General features: G+C 38.0%; 2 protein-coding genes across 10 annotated transcripts in view; one reads left to right on the forward strand and one right to left on the reverse strand.

Moving 5' to 3' along the window:
- Window positions 1-17318, reverse strand: part of LOC122428730 (ABI family member 3 binding protein) — a 281331-nt gene that overhangs the window by 98872 nt on the left and 165141 nt on the right. For 8 of the 9 annotated variants that reach the window (XM_043448809.1, XM_043448805.1, XM_043448806.1 and 5 more), the window contains 11 exons: window positions 16692-16739; window positions 15406-15474; window positions 14441-14488; window positions 12897-12956; window positions 11815-11910; window positions 10455-10487; window positions 9613-9693; window positions 8579-8638; window positions 6339-6398; window positions 1630-1689; window positions 742-828 (listed from right to left, as the gene is read on the reverse strand). The exons of the other annotated variant lie outside the window; for it this stretch is intronic. In XM_043448809.1, the coding sequence (XP_043304744.1) occupies window positions 742-828; window positions 1630-1689; window positions 6339-6398; window positions 8579-8638; window positions 9613-9693; window positions 10455-10487; window positions 11815-11910; window positions 12897-12956; window positions 14441-14488; window positions 15406-15474; window positions 16692-16739 (702 nt within the window). The remainder of the gene's footprint in view (window positions 1-741; window positions 829-1629; window positions 1690-6338; window positions 6399-8578; window positions 8639-9612; window positions 9694-10454; window positions 10488-11814; window positions 11911-12896; window positions 12957-14440; window positions 14489-15405; window positions 15475-16691; window positions 16740-17318) is intronic. 9 annotated transcript variants of the gene reach the window in all.
- On the forward strand, window positions 4116-6060 carry LOC122428735 (synaptophysin-like protein 1). Its single transcript, XM_043448821.1, has one exon. It carries the CDS (start codon window positions 4192-4194, stop codon window positions 4903-4905), a length of 714 nt encoding a protein of 237 aa, XP_043304756.1. The 5' UTR covers window positions 4116-4191; the 3' UTR covers window positions 4906-6060.

A 17318-nucleotide genomic window follows, 5' to 3' on the forward strand; every position in this document is an offset into this window, starting at 1 on the left:
AGAGCATCTTTCTGGCCTAAGCCTGGAAAAAATGGAAATCAAAGACTGTTGGCATCTTTCGAATCTAAGTTCCTGAATCAAGGTCTCACAATCCTCTTTCAATTGGCTGGATGGATCCATCCCAATGTAGCATCACCAGTCGCCCTGTTTTGACCACAAGAAGTAGGACAGTCTGTCCTAGGCGACTCCCCGCCCCACCTCTGCCTCCACCACCACACGCCTGGTTCTTCTCCCTTGGTTCATGGTTCCCTCCACGTATACAAGTCCCGTAGTGGGCCCAAACCTCAAGGGCCAAGGGCCAAGTCCAGCCTACCTTGATTTTTCTCTTTGTCTCATGAAAACATATGCTCGACTTTACTGTTTTACAAGTAAAATAAGTCTCCCACAACTGGCATATCACCCACAGATGCTAATATTGATCCAGGAATTTGCAAGCGACTTTCAATTTGTTTATTTACTTGAATGGAGTATATTGGCTCTGCTAAAGAAGTTTTAAGATCTGAGTGGAATTTTATAGTAAAAAACTTACTAAATGTATATCAAAGATGACTCTCACATAGAAAGAACTAGGGATGCTGGCACCAACTGTATGTTACACAGTCCTGTTCTCCTCGACACCAGGTAGAGGAGATATTACTAATGCTGTTTCATAACTTCATACTTAGAAAGAGTAAGAGTTTTGGGTCCCCACTGGGACAGGCTACTAGGGCTCACCCTTAAACCAACAAATTGCACATTTACCCAGTTTGGTCTGAGGTACTTGAGGGCCTCGTGTGGTTTTAGGTCTGGGACGTGGACGACGAGGTCTTTTTGATGTTTTGGTAGTAGCTAAAGAAAGAAAAGACTTATGTTATTCTATATCTTATGGCTCTGGGTACTGAGGAGAGGTTTTTCTAAAACCTGTTAGTTTTTTAAAAGTTCTGTGAAACTGTAGTCTAAAATTTTCACTCTTTTTATGCCAACGCATCATTGAGGGTCAAGTTACTTATTCAAGGCATGAAAATTAGCACTTGTAATCCGATACTCACAGAAGTCCCTCTCTGAGGGAGAAATGAGAAGAAGACTCAATTCTGGTGCAAGGGAAGGGGAGGTTAGGGTCACACTAAGAAAAAGGTTTACAATTAAAATTTCAGATTTGGAAAACTTCCTATTTGTCAAATTGGTAATCAAACACATCATTACTTAAAACATCAGCAAAGAAGCAAACATACCATGCAAATAGTTATTTGTTTTTTTTTTTTTTAAATCTAGAAATGTAGAAGATGTGCAAAGGAATTTAAGAGTAGCTGTTATTGCTCATCAGCCTGGAGAAAAAAGAGATCCAAATTTGTTTTCAACTCAAATTTAACACGGAACACTGTTCAACAAAGCACAAATCAATGTGATAATTTCAAATGCACCACGTGGCAGGTAAATCTTTTGAACTAAGCACATGCCTGCTCTCATAAAAACAACAGGACACTTTTTTAAAGAGGCCTCAGCACTCTTCAGATGCAGGAAGTGATTGAATCGCAGTAGAGGATGATGATGTCGTTTTGTGAAAGAAGAAAAGCACATGATGAGGATGGAGACTGAATGGACTGCACCAGGAGCAACAAAAGGGCTAGGAGAGAGGCATAGAGTCATTACCTAGTGTGGTCCCAGATGTCTCAGGTGGAAAAGTGACGGGTTCAAGGTCTGTAACAGGAACTGAATAAACAAGAGAGAGGTTTGCTTTTTTTTTTTTAAATAAAGTATGAATAGCTACAACATTCATGTCAAAATGAATCTTGTCAGTGTAATACTACCTCTAGAATACTTTTTAAAATTTCTGAATGAAGGATGTTATGGACTGAATTGCATCCTCTCAAAATTCATATGTTGAGGTCCTAAGTCCCAGTGTGACTGTGTTTGGAGCTAGGGCCTTTAAAGATGCAGTTAAGCTTAAATGAGGTCATAAGAATGGGGCCAGAAGCCAGTAGGACTGCTGTCCTTATAAGAAGAGGGAGAGACATAGGGAAGCTTTCACACACAGAGAAGCCCATATGAAGACACAAGCCAAGGAGAGAGACTCCGGGACATATTAAACCCGCTGATGCCTTGACCTTAGACTTCCAGCCTCAAGAGCTTTTGTCTAAGCCACCCAGTCCGTGGTATTTTGTTATGGCAGCCCCGGCAGACTAACAGAAAGGGAAACCAATTGTTGTGCTTACACTTGGCCAAACTGGAGTTAGGGACTTCTTCATCTCATGAGATAGCCATTACCTTTGGTCTCTGTTTAGCTGCCCAAGAGGGAAACAGTTCTTGTAATTAGTGCTTGATTATCTGCATCTGCGCTGGTAGACTTTAGGACGTTCTTAGGTATTTAGTAAATATGTTTCTAACAACCTTCAAAAAGCATGTGAAAAACTAACCTGTACTTTCGTGGATGCTGAATAAAGAAACTGTCTACTAAGTTATCATATTATGGTTGCAGAAAAAGTTCCTAAATAACCAAGCAACCATTACACAAATGGCCCAAAACGGCTTTGATAATATTGCTGAGAACTCAGTTCTGGAAAGATCTTGTGATTTCTCTCCAAAGAAGACTGGATAAGGGGCAGCCACTTAATCCATGGATCCAGTAAAGCACCTGTCCACTCTCAGCACAGGGAAAACTATCCAAGTGTGAGAAGAAGAGATATTATGATGCTCATTAAGAAGAATACTAGTTTTATCCAACCTCGCATGGTGTTGTTCAAATGCATCATCCCCAACAAAAATGCTTTATTTATCACATAGTAAAAGCAGGATCTCTGCTCCCTCTGGTTGCCTCCACACATATCCTTTTTTTTATCTTTGTTCACTCTCACTTACCCACTTGTGCAAATTCTAATGTGACATCAAGACCCAAACTCCTTCTCTGCTCTACTGAAGCCCACGTTGATTTTCAACTTTTTAAAGATCTGCCATACAAGTATGAGATGAAAGAATTTGGGTTCCCTCCACCAACTAGGGAAGAACTATAGATCCAAAGTACCCATTCTGGATTACACACTGCCCATTAAAAAAGCCTCTCTATAACAAATCTATACTTAACGTTTGTGTACCTAAGAAAAATCTTGAATTTGCAAAAACACTCTGCACTGTTCTCATTCTCTAGGATGTTCACATAGGAAAAATGTGCTCAACTAGTCTGCAGACTGAGAAGCAAACCTGCCTCTTACTACCCAGACTTGGAGAGAAGATTATGTATCTTCCAAACAAGAACTCCTTGCCAGCTCTGAAGGCACAAGGATTCTTCATAGTTTCCTCACTAGGAGGTAAATAGGTTTCCATTTTCAACCAGTGGCAGGCTACCATGCTCCTTAAGTCAAGAACCCTTTTGTTTTGCTTTTTGTCCGGTATAACCTCCCCTGCATCTGGACATGAAGCAGTTTTAAGTTCGTATTGTGAATGACGTGTCTATTGGGATGTTTTGGGAAGTAGAAAAAGATAAACTTGTTACTTTAAAGCTTATGCTTCTGAAAATCACAGGTTTTTGAAAAAACCTTCAAGCTTTCCAAAGCTTGATAGATTTTCTTCAGTTTCAAGAGATGGATCTGTCTAGGGTGAAAATTTTGCCCTGACTATGTGATTTTATCTTCCTTTGTTATTGATGATACTTTGGGGGAAAAGCTGATACATAAAATGAAGGTAACAATTCAGATAGTCAAGATATGTATTTTTATCACATTCTCCTAGACTGCATTAAAAAGATTTGAGTCATTTCTAAACTATGGTGGAGAGTAAGGGGGTGTCAGATTCAACTTAAGGATGAGGCTTACTATTTAAACTTATTAGCCTCGATCACATTACCTGGTAGACAATTCACTACAAACATAGCACAGAAATGTTAAAACAACAACAACAAAACAGGCAGATAAAAAAGGCAGGTGTACAAAGGATGTATAAAGGAACTTCAGTGTCACAGCCTGGTTAGCAAAGATCAGGATCAGGCGCTCTAATAAATACATGAAATTTACCTAAACAGAGAACTCTGGTTGAGCTAAAAACATAAACTGGCATGAAAAAAATTTTTAAATATGTTACAGGATAGGAAGATATCCCAAACTAGATCCAGGTATGGCTCTCTTTAGAACCAGAGGTAAGCGGCCGTGGAGCTCTGTCTGGTCGGTCCCCCTCCTCCTCCGCCCCGCCGTCCTAACACTCTTTCCCTCCTTCCCTCAGAGGATGTCCTCCTTCCAGCTCAACCTCAACCCGCTCAAGGAGCCTCTCGGCTTCATCAAAGTCCTCGAGTGGATTGCTTCTATCTTTGCTTTTGCTACCTGTGGAGGTTTTAAGGGCAAAACAGAAATTCAAGTGTCTTGTGATAAAGGTGCTGAGAATAAAACGATTACAGCTACTTTTGGTTATCCATTCAGGTTGAATGAGGCATCATTTCAGGCACCTCAAGGTGTAAATGTCTGTCGTGTAGATTGGAAAAATTATGTCCTTATTGGAGATTACTCCTCTTCCGCGCAGTTCTATGTTACTTTTGCAGTCTTTGTCTTCCTGTACTGCATTGCTGCTCTTCTGCTTTATGTTGGTTACACAAACCTGTATCGTGATAATCGAAAGCTTCCCATGACTGACTTTGTAATTACTATTGTTGCAACTTTTTTGTGGTTGGTGAGCACTTCAGCCTGGGCTAAAGCTCTTACAGATATTAAAACAGCTACCGGTCCCAGCATTGTCCAGGAGCTTAAGCCTTGTAGTGTTCAAGGAACGTTGTGCCAGTTCGTCTCTGTAACGAGTATGGGGTCCCTAAACGTATCTGTGATCTTTGGCTTTCTGAATATGATACTTTGGGGAGGAAATGCATGGTTTGTGTACAAGGAGACCAGCTTTCACAGTCCATCAAATACTACTTCTCAAGGAGGTATTCCTCCTCCAACTGGAATATAATTGAAGGGAGAAGTACACTGTATGAAATAAATGTCTGTACTATGACCTGTTGCCAACACCTTGAGAAGCATTTTTTGTTTCTAATAAAAGTAATGGCTTTTTCAGTAAATTGGTGGGTTTAAAATTTTGCTGCTTTTTTACATAAAGCTTGTGCCTTTCCTAGAAATTTAAGATGTAAATGTATTCTCACATGTGAATTTGAAAATTCAGGGGCCTATTATGAGATGATACACATTTTTAAATGAACAGTTATTTCTTCACTAAGTTGTTTTCCTTCCGAAGTGTTTACACCTTAAGCCTTAACATATATCTTCACTCAGAAAAGAGTTTTATTGTCGTATCATAATAGGAAGAAAATCTGTTTTGGAATATACACTACTGTAAGTTTGTACAGATCATATTCCCAAGACCTGTCTTTGTTTAAGAAAGTCTTGATTACATAAATCATATTTAGAAAAAACATTTAGTTAACAGTTTATATCTGAACATTGTTTATATGTTATGAAAAATGCTTAATTACAAAGACCGATGTATGTTTTATTTCTGTTTTTCTAAATGACCTACAGTACTTGGTAGGTGTACTAAAATTGTTTGGGGAGTGGGGTTTAGAGATTTCTAATAGATGTAGAGTTAATTTGATAATTCTCTGGCATGAGGTGTAAGCTTCCATATGCTGGTTATTTAATAGATTTGCTACATAAGTGAAACATGGTTCACCTAGATACTTTGATATGTATGGGCATTACTCCTAGTGATATTTGTTTGCTGTCTTTTGTTGCTTATGCTCCTTCAGTGCAGGCTGAGACCTAGTCTCCTGCAAGTAGAGTTAAATAATCTACTTTTTTTTGCAGACCCTATTCATAGGATAAAAAAAATTAAGATTGCCTTTTACTTTTGAAACATTTATATTCAATGAAGTTGCTGTCTTGAGTTTAGTACTGATATTGTGAAAATGAATGCAATTTGGATTTCACATTTCTTAATGTTTGTTCTTATTTCACAAATGGATAATTAAGGAATTATGCGTCGTAAAGAAGGAACCTAAGTGAGCTATATTATGGGTGTGCTGTCTTTGCTCACACATTTGGGTAGCTTCTGGAATATAGGGCTTATTCACGTTTTGCTTCCTAATCTTTCTGTTGTACAGGGCCAGATCTCCTCTTAGCCACATGATTGTTTTTATGTGAAGCACATCTTACTATTGCCTTATTTTGGTTGCTTTTGTTCACAAGAATTGTTAATATGAGAATGTGTATCCACCCTAATAAAGAAGTTAAAAAAAAAAAAAAAAAAAAAAGAACCAGAGGTAACTTGTTTTATGCCTGTTTTTCTCACAAGATAAAGAATGTAACTAAATGGCAACAGAGTAGAATGAGCAGAAGTTGGACAGTGAGTAAAAACAGCTCTTGCTAAAGGTCAGAAAGTGACATTACCGAATGCTGTCTCCGGAGCCTCTTTTATAGGAGTAACTGGTTCAAAGACTATAGCAGGAACTGACCAAAAATAACAATAAAAAAGAAATGTTAAACATTTATACAGTCTCAGAGGGGTATGATTTATCTGTACTCAGTTCAGTTCAGTCGCTCTGTCGAGTCTGACTCTTTGCGACCCCATGGACTGCAGCACGCCAGGCCTCCCTGTCCATCACCAACTCCCACAGCTTGCTCAAACTCATGTCCATCGAGTCAGTGATGCCATCCAACCATCTCATTCTCTGTTGTCCCATACTCCTCCTGCCTTCAATCTTTCCCAGCACTCAGGTACCAGTTTATCCCTCAGGAAGGATTGTCTTTGTCATCAGATAACGGTCCCTGAAAAGTGCCTGTGAAATTTCTCATTCTGTGATGATCCTAGTTTAGGTATCAAAGTAGACTGTGCCCACCTTGCTAAAACTGATCTTTGGAAAGAAACAGGAAGCTTTGCCCAACTGGAGTACTTCAGAGAGCAAGATAAAGGGCAGCCATTCAGTCTGTGGTTTAGCTGTATCCTCTGTCACGTGCCTGGGGAAAGCCTGCCATACTGATTTCTTACATGAAACTCAAACTCCTAAGTCCAGCGGTGAAAAACCCTTTTCAACTGGCCCTATGAGCCCATTCAGTATAATAGCAGCTTCAGTATAAAGTTCTGATCAGCACTTGGAAGCCTGACAGAGGAGCCTCTGTCTCCTCTCACTGGTCTCTAGACATTCTGCCTTTCTGAACTTCTTCGTTCCCTGCTCCCTAGCCATCCATATTTATCACAGTTTGAATGCTCAAGTCTTTCTTAACTACTCTGGTCCACTCTGATTGTTTCTTTAAATTACACTTTGACAAACTATGGCCCATAGGCCAAATCTTGCCCATAGCTTGCTTTCATACAGCCCGTTTCCATTTTTAAGTGGTTGTAAGAAAAAGGGAAATAGATATCAAAGACTACCGGGGTCACAAAGCCCCCAGTATTTACTAAATTGTTCTTTATAGAAAATACTACCAACTCCTACCTGGATCTGTACTATGACTTATACAAGCTAGACAGTTACCAAGAAATAATCTATTTGCCCAAGTATATGTTTGTGGCACAGCTGTTTCAGTCTACTACACACATTCAATATATAAAGGATGAATAGCATCGAATGATAAGCCAATGAAACAGACATTTAGAGAGAAGATTCTAATTCACAAAGAGGAAGGGATTCAGATACCACCTAAGACCCATCCAGCTATGCTCTGCCTGCCTACTGTGGGGTGAAAGTGGCTGCTGATCCCGACTTGCCCCTTCACTTTCTCTAGACTCCACAGGGATGGGCTCCAGGATTCCTTCAGGACTCAGTGTGGTTTTAGATTTGGGATGGGGATGATGAATTCACTGAGGCACTTTGGGAGCTAAAGGAAGAAAACTTCAGGTTAATAGACTGGTTTGAGTTCCAGAAGCTGTGGATAGGATTATACCTGCTATAATTTCTTGAGTTTCAGGAAATTTTTCTTTTGACTTTGAAATATTTGTCACTGTTTTTGATTATCGCCTCTATTTATCAATTATATTACTATGAAAAACAAAAATCACATAGAAATATTAGTTGATATATCAAGGAGATCCTCAAAAGTGATTTCTAAATGAGAAAAAGTTCCAAAAACCTACAGTGTTATGGTGATGGTGGGAGAGGGGTAGGGTGACTTTATACTAATGATGGGACACATAATTTCAATTTACTGGCCTTGGACATATTTTCTATTTCACTCCTTACTGAACAAAAGACCATATCATTGCCTAAAATGACAACATAAAATCACACAGGTTGTAAAAATGTAAAAATTTAGGTCTGGGCAAGAATTACATCACGCCATAACAGTTGTGACAATGTACTTGCTTGGATCAAGGACAGACACCCCACTTGCAACCCCACTGATTGTGTTTGAAACTCAGTAACACAGAATGTGATTAAAAGGTTACATGGGGATGAGATGCTACAAATTCAAACCCATTGCCTTAAGCATATATATACTAATCTAAGTTCATACTTGACTGTCTCAGTAACAAATGAGTTGTTTTAAGACTCCAATATATTAAGAAATAATTGAATGACAACAGAGAATGACAAGAGTCTTGTGAAGCAGGAGAAGCTGAGGTTATGATGGTGATGAAATGGGCTTCAAATGAGCAGAAGCAGATGCTGATGGACATGGTGGATCATTACCTACTGTTGTTTCTGGAGCTTCGGTCCTAAGACTGACTGGTTCAGGGATTGTGGCAGGAACTGATCAAAAGTAATAAAAGAAATCAAAGAGATTTTTGTGAATGCATGAAATGTCAGAAAGTCCATCTTACCAGTAAAAATAATGCTTTGAAGGGGGGAGAGGGAGGGAAAGGATGGATTACACAGAAAGTTAACATAAAAGGCAGGAATTATAGGGATGGGAGGTGAGAGGTGGAGGCAATGCGGAGTAGGGGGTCACACCAGGGTCTGTCTGCCACACACAGAACAGACAGCCAAAAAGAAGCTGAGACCATATCCCCTAAGAGACTAAGTCCTTAATGAAAACAGTGGCATTTAATAAACAAAGGATCAACCTCTCAGCTTGTGATATCATATTAAATTAGGTTATCTTCAGTTCTAAGAACAGGAAAAGCATGGTCCTGTGTAGAAATAGGGATCACTGAAGCCCACTGGATCAAATTTCAGCTCTTGAGTAGACATCCTAGTCCCCTTTAGTTCATTCTATGGGTACAGTCAAGGGAATATGTGAATAAGTCATCTTCTATCTGGTCACCAGCTTCATTCAGCACATTTCCTGTTTTCAGCCTTTGTCTCCTCAACCTTCCACTCATCCAAATTCTGTTCTGATATTTCTCCTAATTATCCTGGATCTCTTTCTGTTCCAAATATTTACATTTCCAGCACATAGCATTTGTACTATTTGAGAAATTATTTTACATTTGTATACACACTGCCTTATGTTATTTTCTATCTTTTTATGCAGAAACAGCTTTTGTTTACATATATACAAACAGCTTTTGTTTACAAAATAATTGGGAAATAAAACAGAATTACTACTTCTGATGTGTCTCACAGTTGCTAATACAGTTACAGGGATGTGGAAGGGATTAATAATAAGAGTAGCTTTCACTCTTAAGAGATACGTAAGACATGTACTAATTATGTGCACAGAATTCAGGGTTCCAACTGGGATAGAATGTTTGGACTCCTTAAGCCAGAAATCACATATTTACCCAGTTTAGTCTGAGGTACTTCTGGATGGGGCGTGGTTTTAGGTTTGGGACGCGGACGACGGGGTCTCTTAGTTGTTGGAGCTGAAGGAAGAAAATCTAGGATTAATATAGTTCTGATGGCTCCATTAACTCTGAATAGAATGATATAACCAGACTCTATGCTTTCTAAAATTTATCAGTTTCTTTGAGTGGAGACAACTTTGTTACCTTAGTTTGAAATTTTCTCCTTTAACAGATTAGCAGGTTTCCTTTTATGACTAAGAATTCTCTAGAGATTAAAAATTATATTACAGTTATGTTTAAGAAATGAAGATGAGGCATTATCATTTCCTTGAAACCATCTCTAATGAGAAATCAGGCTAAACTCTGATGGTATGCAAGAAGTTCAAACCATCCTGTATTATCCTCTTATAATTGAAAACAATTAGGTTTGGGCAAGTTTTCCACTTGATAACTTACTAGAATAATGACACAAAATTAGATGAGACATTAATAAAACAAAAGTCATGTAAATCTTGAACTATAGAAAGTAAAATGCTTAAAGAAACTTCATGGTATAATAATTGACACTCTGTTGGTGGTCTAAATAAAGGATACATGGAAAACCACATTTGGACCCCAGTTCTAACAATCAGACAGTGTAAACACAGACTCAGATAGATGAGATCCAATTACAAGCTGGGAGATGGAGTCAACAGCTGTCTCAAAGTTTATACACATTAATATTGGAAAGAAGGCCTTAGGATGACAACAAATTATGACATCATCATCTCTATAGCACCACAGATAAGTGTGAAAACGAGTAGAGAAAACACATCCGGAAGGGTATAAAGGATCATTACCTAAAGATGTCCCAGGAGTAATAGGTTCAAAGTCTGTAGCAAGAAATGATCAAAATAATAATTAAAAAAGAAATGTTAAATGCATAAGAAAAGTCACCAAGCTCTCTTGAAAATGCACTTTACCAGAGTAGCATTGGTTCTACTGCCAGAAAGCAAAATTTTTAAAGTTCTGAGGTGAGGGTACAAAGGTACACGACGTTATAAAACCTCCATATAGTTACCTACAAGTGTTGCTTTTATATTACCTTATAATACAGTAGAAGACTCTGCTTAGAGAAATCTTTAGGTATTTGTCTAATAACATTATGGTTAACAATTATGAGAAAATAATGTGAAAGTATAATTTTAAACACTATATATTGGAAAACAATTAGAATCTATGTCATGATAGATCCAATTGTGGATAGATTGGTAATGAATAACCAAAATAGGCAAGGCTCTTGTTTGTTGAGAGTTCACTTTGGAAAGGCCAAGACCTCTGTCCAAATAGAGGTCTATAAAAGAGCAAGATACAAAGGGTCATTCAGTCTGAAAAACATGTCAATGCAACTCTCTGCTATCAGGACAGAAAAGAGCTGACCCAGGGAGGATAGGGGAGTATCCTGCAGCTAAGCAGCTCAAATGCAGTCACTGAAGTCAGGCATTCAAGGTCGTCTTCATGGACCCACTAAAAAGCAGCATCACTGTCCACAGTTTCTGAGCACCAGCCAAGTAAACATTGCTTTCCTCCTTTCTCACAATCAAGTTCTCCTTTAAGTCCTATCTTTCTTCTGTCACCCACACATATGGCACCTTCTTTCTTGTCTTTATGGTATTCCTCCTCATTCCTCCAACAAATCTACAAACTACACACATTTCAAGGTCCACATTACACTTACCGGCCCATGGATCTTTCACTTCTCTAAGAATAAACTATGTGTCTAACAGTTGGTAAAACGCAGTAAGTAAGTAAGTTGCCCATATTCCTTTCTACCCATTTATGAACAATTTCACACAAGAGCCGCATCCTCACTCAATGAAGCCAAGTCATTTGTTTTTTTCTAAACTATTCCTCACGATGCTAATGCGGCGGTTCATCAAATAAGAGATTAACTGGACTAAATAGGTTACTCAACTAGCTGAGTTTTTGCTGAGCCAGAGTCAAAGAGAAAACATAATCGAATGGTGAGAGAAGCAAATAAAATACAAGGTACCAAGAAGGTCCTAAGAAGCATGAGCAAGTCACTCATCCTGACTAAAGCATTTGCAACTTGGGCACCATCCTGAGGGATCACAGGGTTACTAGGCATCGAGTAATTACACTCCTACCACAGCATCACATCTAACAGAGGTCCATAGGCACCAGGAACCACATATTTACCTAGTTTGGTCTGAGGTGTCTCGGGTCTTGGTGTGGTTTTATGTTTGGGACGTGGACGTGGGCGACGTGTCCTTGTTCTTTGTGATGTTTTTGGAGCTGAAGAGAAGAAACTGGTTAATGCTGTCTTATGACTTCAGAGGAAAAGGATTATTCATGGCTGTAGGTTTTCTAAAATTGTGCTAGATTTTCTTGGGTCTTGAGAAATTTGTCTCTCTGGTTTGAAATTTTTTCATCTACAGGCAAAAAAATTTGTGGGGGTGTCTTCTGACAGTTCATTTGAGAAAGAACATATAACCTTATTTTAATTATCTGAAAACTTTACTATTATTGCTAGTACCAAATTTTCAAAAAGGACCCTGATCCAAGGGAAATCAGAAGTATAACATTCTATATCACATTAGAGAGGGGTCCAGACTCTCCTGCTTTGTGTTATATTTAGAAATTAGCTGGTTTAGAAATTAATTTGGATTATACTTAGAAATTACTTGGTTTAGGCATATATATCATATCTTAAAACAACTTTCCATTGCTGGCCATAGAATTATATCTGATGTTAATAAGGCATGCATGCTCAGTCATGTTCAACTCTTTGTGACACCATGAACTGAAGCCTGCCAGGCTCCTCTGTCCATGTAATTCCCCAGGCAAGAATATTGGAGTGGGTGCCATTTCCTTCTCCAGGGGATCTTCCCGACCCAGGGATCAAACCCATGTATCCTGCATCCCCTGCATTGGCAGGCAAATTCTTTACCACTGAGCCACCTGGGAAGCCCTGTTTATAGGGAAGAGACTCCTAACTGTATTTGGAATCCAGCAGAACCACAGGCTCTGTAAAGTTTTAGGAAAGCTGGATAATATCAGTGATAGATATTTTGCACTAGCTTCATACAGGCTTATATTCTAACCAAGTGACCAATTTTAAACATCTTCAGTACCTTCAAAATGAAGAATATAGTTGAGTGACAAAAAAGGATGATGAAAGAAACTTGTAAAAGAGAAAACGCTTTGACTAAGATGATAATGGAATAGAGTGGACAATGAGCAGAAAATGTTCTTAATTAAAAGACACAAAATATCATTACCTAATGTTGTCCGAGGAGCCTCAGTTCTCAGAGTTACAGGTTCAATGTCTGTGGCAGGAACTGACCAAAAGCAATTCAATAAACAATGGAGATTTAGGAAATGTGGGAAAAGAAAGAAAATTATCTTGAAAATGAATCCTTTTAATCCTATAATGTTTAAAAAGGATTTATGAAAAACAGTATTTTTTCTATAATAACTAGCTATACTCTGGTACCCATTTATCTCACAAATAGCTGTACCCCCTTGCACTTTGCTTCTCTATGAGGTCAATGAAAAGTGTTTTTTTTGTGGGAGGTTTAATTATATGATTACAGCTATACTGGAAACTTGGCTCCAAAAAATCTTTTGCCTGACACAAAATTTTTAAATTACTTATTTTTAAATTTTTAAATTACGTATTTTCAAATTACTATTAAAAATCATTATGAAAACTTGTGTTAGTATTTGACAGTTTTCACCACCATTACTAATTTTTTTTTGAGAAATAGAGGCAGCAGTGAGAATTTTTAAAAATGTTCATAACCAGTCTGTTTATTGGATATTCATGACACACAGGCAAAAGATAAGCTTATGCCTTTCCTCCACAATAAGGGTGATACTCTTTCTTGCAACTTGTCCTTATTTACTCTTTTATTTCAAATGGATACTTGGGAGATAACTATTCAAGTGAGAAACAGAGATGATTAAGAAAAAAGTCTGAAAAGTAATAACAATTTTTTGTCTGAATAAACAGGATTCCTATAATTCTATAATATTCTGTAATGATTGAATTATGCATGGAAACAAAATTTATATTTATGACTCCTTGGTTTTAAATTACTGTCTCTATTTTTAATTAAGTCCAGAAAATTAAATGTAAAATTAGAAGTATCTTATCACCAGCTCTCTGTAACACAGCATAGAGTAATTGTAAGCCACATTTGAAAACATCTTCTGAACTAACGGAAAACACGGTATCCAGAAGTGAAGGAAAGGGAGGACTACAAGGCAAAACAATATTCAAAGCTGACAGCCCTCAAACAAAAAAGGAAAATCCCTGTTTTGTTTGGAATTCAACACCACAAGATGAACTTATCAAGAGAAAGGTCCAGTTACAATGGAACAGTATGAAATCATGAAAGAAAGGACTTCTGCAAGAAAGAGATGATTACGTATTCTTTTTCAAGCCCCAATCAACTTTTTCATTGCTTCCTTCCCACATCATAAACGATACACATATAAAAGCAGAGATTTCAACAATGTCCTGGTTTGAAGGATGCACAGGAAGAGCATCTGTGACTCTTGCCAACATCAAGTGCTGCAAGCAGTCTATCTCTGAAGGTGATCAAAGAACGATTCACATTCAGGAGTAACGAGCTGAGCTGCAGAGATAATACGTAATGATATGAAAAAGTTTCCTGTTGAAAATAGCAAACAGTTTTAGGGACTGAATGAAAATGGGGATGAATGACCACTGTTTACACAAGACACTACAGATAGTGACAGAGATGAGAGGGGTGAGTTCAGAGAAATGATGACCAAAAGGGAAGACATCCATCGTTACCTATGCTTGTGGACGGCGCTTCGGTCACAGGTGTAACAGGCTCAAAAACTGCACCATAAAAAAATAAACAGATATAAGTAACAAAAGTAAGGAAGGCTAGACTTTTAGGTTTTCACTGATGCTTAATTCATAGGATACAGAAACTGGTTTATTCTAAGTTGATGTAAGTTGCCTTCTTGATAGACTTATTTATTATGAGAGATGTTCTCTTAGGAAATTAAAATTTTCTACTAACTGGAATCTTAGGAGAAAACTTCAATTGAAAAACAATTGAATTTTCAGAACTGTTATATAGTATCTTTTTATTTGGGAGAAAATCAACTAGTAGGTACCATTTAAAATGTAAGTTATTTTAGAGAAAGTCAATCTCCATGTGACTATAAAGGAAGAACAGAGGATCAGCCTCGCTAGTGGTTGCTGCTGAAACCACTCTCGAAAATGTTCCACATAAAGAAAAACAAGCTTTCATCACAAACACAAACTAAAAAAATAAAGCCTGAAAATGCTTTAAGAAAAATGCAATCTGTTAGATAATCAGATATAAAATTTTGTCTGTTGCTTAGTCACTAAGTCATAGAGTCCTATTCTTTTGCAACCTCATAGACTGTAGACTGCCAGGCTCCTCTGTCCAGAGGATTTCCCAGGCAAGAATACTGGAGTGGGTTGCCATTTCCTTTTCCAGGGGATCTTCCCAACTCAGGGATTGAACCCAAGTCTCTTGCTTGGCAAGTGGATTCTTTACCACTGAGCCATGGGGGAAGCCCAGACAATCTGTTATAAAATCTACTAATTTTCCAAACATTGATTTGTTCATTTAACATATGAAATGAACAAAGTAGCCGAATGAACAAAGAAATCATGGTATTTAGGTTGCTATGCTTTACGACATGACAAATTGTGAGCATTCTCAGCAACATCCCCAAAGAGAAAGCATCTTTAGTCAAAGCATTGGAAATTATGTTTACCGGATGTAGGTGGTGGCGTATCTGGTTTTGCTGTGGGTTTAGAAAGTAATTGCTTTGCTGGTTTTGAATCTGAAGAAAAAAGGGCTATAATTAGAGTCATGGCAGAGCTGAGTGTGATCAGTGTTACTTACACATTGTTTTCCTAGTGATAGATCAAAGTACTGAAAGTAGGGGTTACCCAGGCTGGATTTGAGGTACATCTGGTCTACGTGTAGTTTTAGGCCTTTTGGGTCATTTCGATGCTTAAGAGAAAGGTATTAAAAATTAGCCGGTTATGGCTGTAACTGTCATAATTAAGGACACATGCTCGAGCAGAGAGATTATATAAATTTAGTTACTATACAACAAAATTAATTCCTGGGGTGGAGAGGGTGAGAAATGTGTCCATTCTTACTGATTCTTCTGAAACCAAAAAGTCTTCAGGAAATGTTCAAAATATGTCTTTCAGCAAAAGTAAGGAGAACTACAATTACTTTTTTTGTATAAGTAATTTTTAAAATGACAAGTATAATAGTTATGTTTCTTTTTTTTTCAGTATAAAAACAGTAAGGTAGAAACTTGCTTAGTAGGAAATCAGGAAAATAATCCATAAATACTTGAAATTATACATAGTGTTACATGGTTATTGATTTCTGGAATTTTCCAAAGTAAGTCAGTGACAAATTTATTGTGAATGCTGAGAAATTATAATAATTATAATCAACATTAGGACTGAAAACAATAAAATCAACTTGAGACTTCTAATATTCTCAAGTTACAAAGACTATACTACTTTTATCTTGGACCCGAGACCAAGAACAATGCATGTGCCTTTGGTTACCAAAACATACTCAAAAAAATTCTTCAAAGAAATAGAAAAGCTGAAGAAGCCATTATTTCATGCAGCTTTCGGAAAGGGATAAAGTCTTACAAGTTGAATGAATAAAGCAATGAAATGGTAATCACGACACTGGAATAAAACGTTGCCATTTGTTAAGTCCAGGATGAGCGCAGAAGTCCCTGAGAAAGAGTAGATGGTTTTCTCAACACAAGGACACGTGATGGAAGGACAGAGGGTTTGTGGAAAACCAGGAAGTTGTGACCAAAACCACAGACCTTCCCTGAAAAAGCACACAGAATTCTTTTAGAAGTCTCCTTTCTTCAGGCTCTTCAGACCCAGAGAGGAAAGGGGAGGGAATGCATGGAACAAAACTGTGACACATGTAGAACTTCAGTCATGCCTGGGTGGAGAGCAGGAAAAGCAAAAGTGACAGCCCAGGAAAGGAATTGGGGGAGAGCAGAATTACCAATCGTGGGCACCAAGGGTTCTGGTGGTACCGTTGCAGGTTCCAGAGCTACAGAGGCAAAAAACCAAAAATACTAATTATGTCAAGAAGCAGCATCTTGAGAAGGAAATATGACTCTTCCATCTTTACTTAAACTGTGTACTTTTTCTAAGTGTAATTTTCCTTTCGATTTCTCCCATTTGCCCCTCTTCTCCCTATTGCTTTCCCTTACCTCATCTGCCGTGAATATACATCTCACATAATATTTTTCTGGTGCCCTACGTTAATGATCCACTTAGAAGCCCAACTTATTGCTCTGTATACTCAATAACTACAAATAAAAATATAAATGTATTCATAAAATGTGAATGTAGAAAGCACAGATGCTTAAATATAAAAATAAACTACACTGATTCCTGCAGCCCAGCTATTTAGGTGGGAATGAATGGTGGTTGCTCAGTCATGTCTGACTCTGCAACCCCGTGGACTTTATAGCCTGGACTATATTCCATGGACTAGATAGCCCGCCAGGCTCCTCTGTCCACGGAATTCTCCAGGCAAGAGTAATGGGATGGGCTGCCATTTCCTTCTCCATTTAGGCGGTAGGTAGCTACTATGTCAGAAACCACCATATTCCATCTTTTGTGT

Source organism: Cervus canadensis, chromosome 27 (assembly GCF_019320065.1).
Source record: "Cervus canadensis isolate Bull #8, Minnesota chromosome 27, ASM1932006v1, whole genome shotgun sequence".
In the NCBI taxonomy this organism is placed as follows: Eukaryota; Metazoa; Chordata; class Mammalia; order Artiodactyla; family Cervidae; genus Cervus; species Cervus canadensis.

What these genes read in the sequence shown, in the direction of transcription:
- LOC122428735 (XM_043448821.1), top strand. Translation starts at nt 4,192, where the DNA reads ATGTCCTCCTTCCAGCTCAACCTCAACCCGCTCAAGGAGCCTCTCGGC.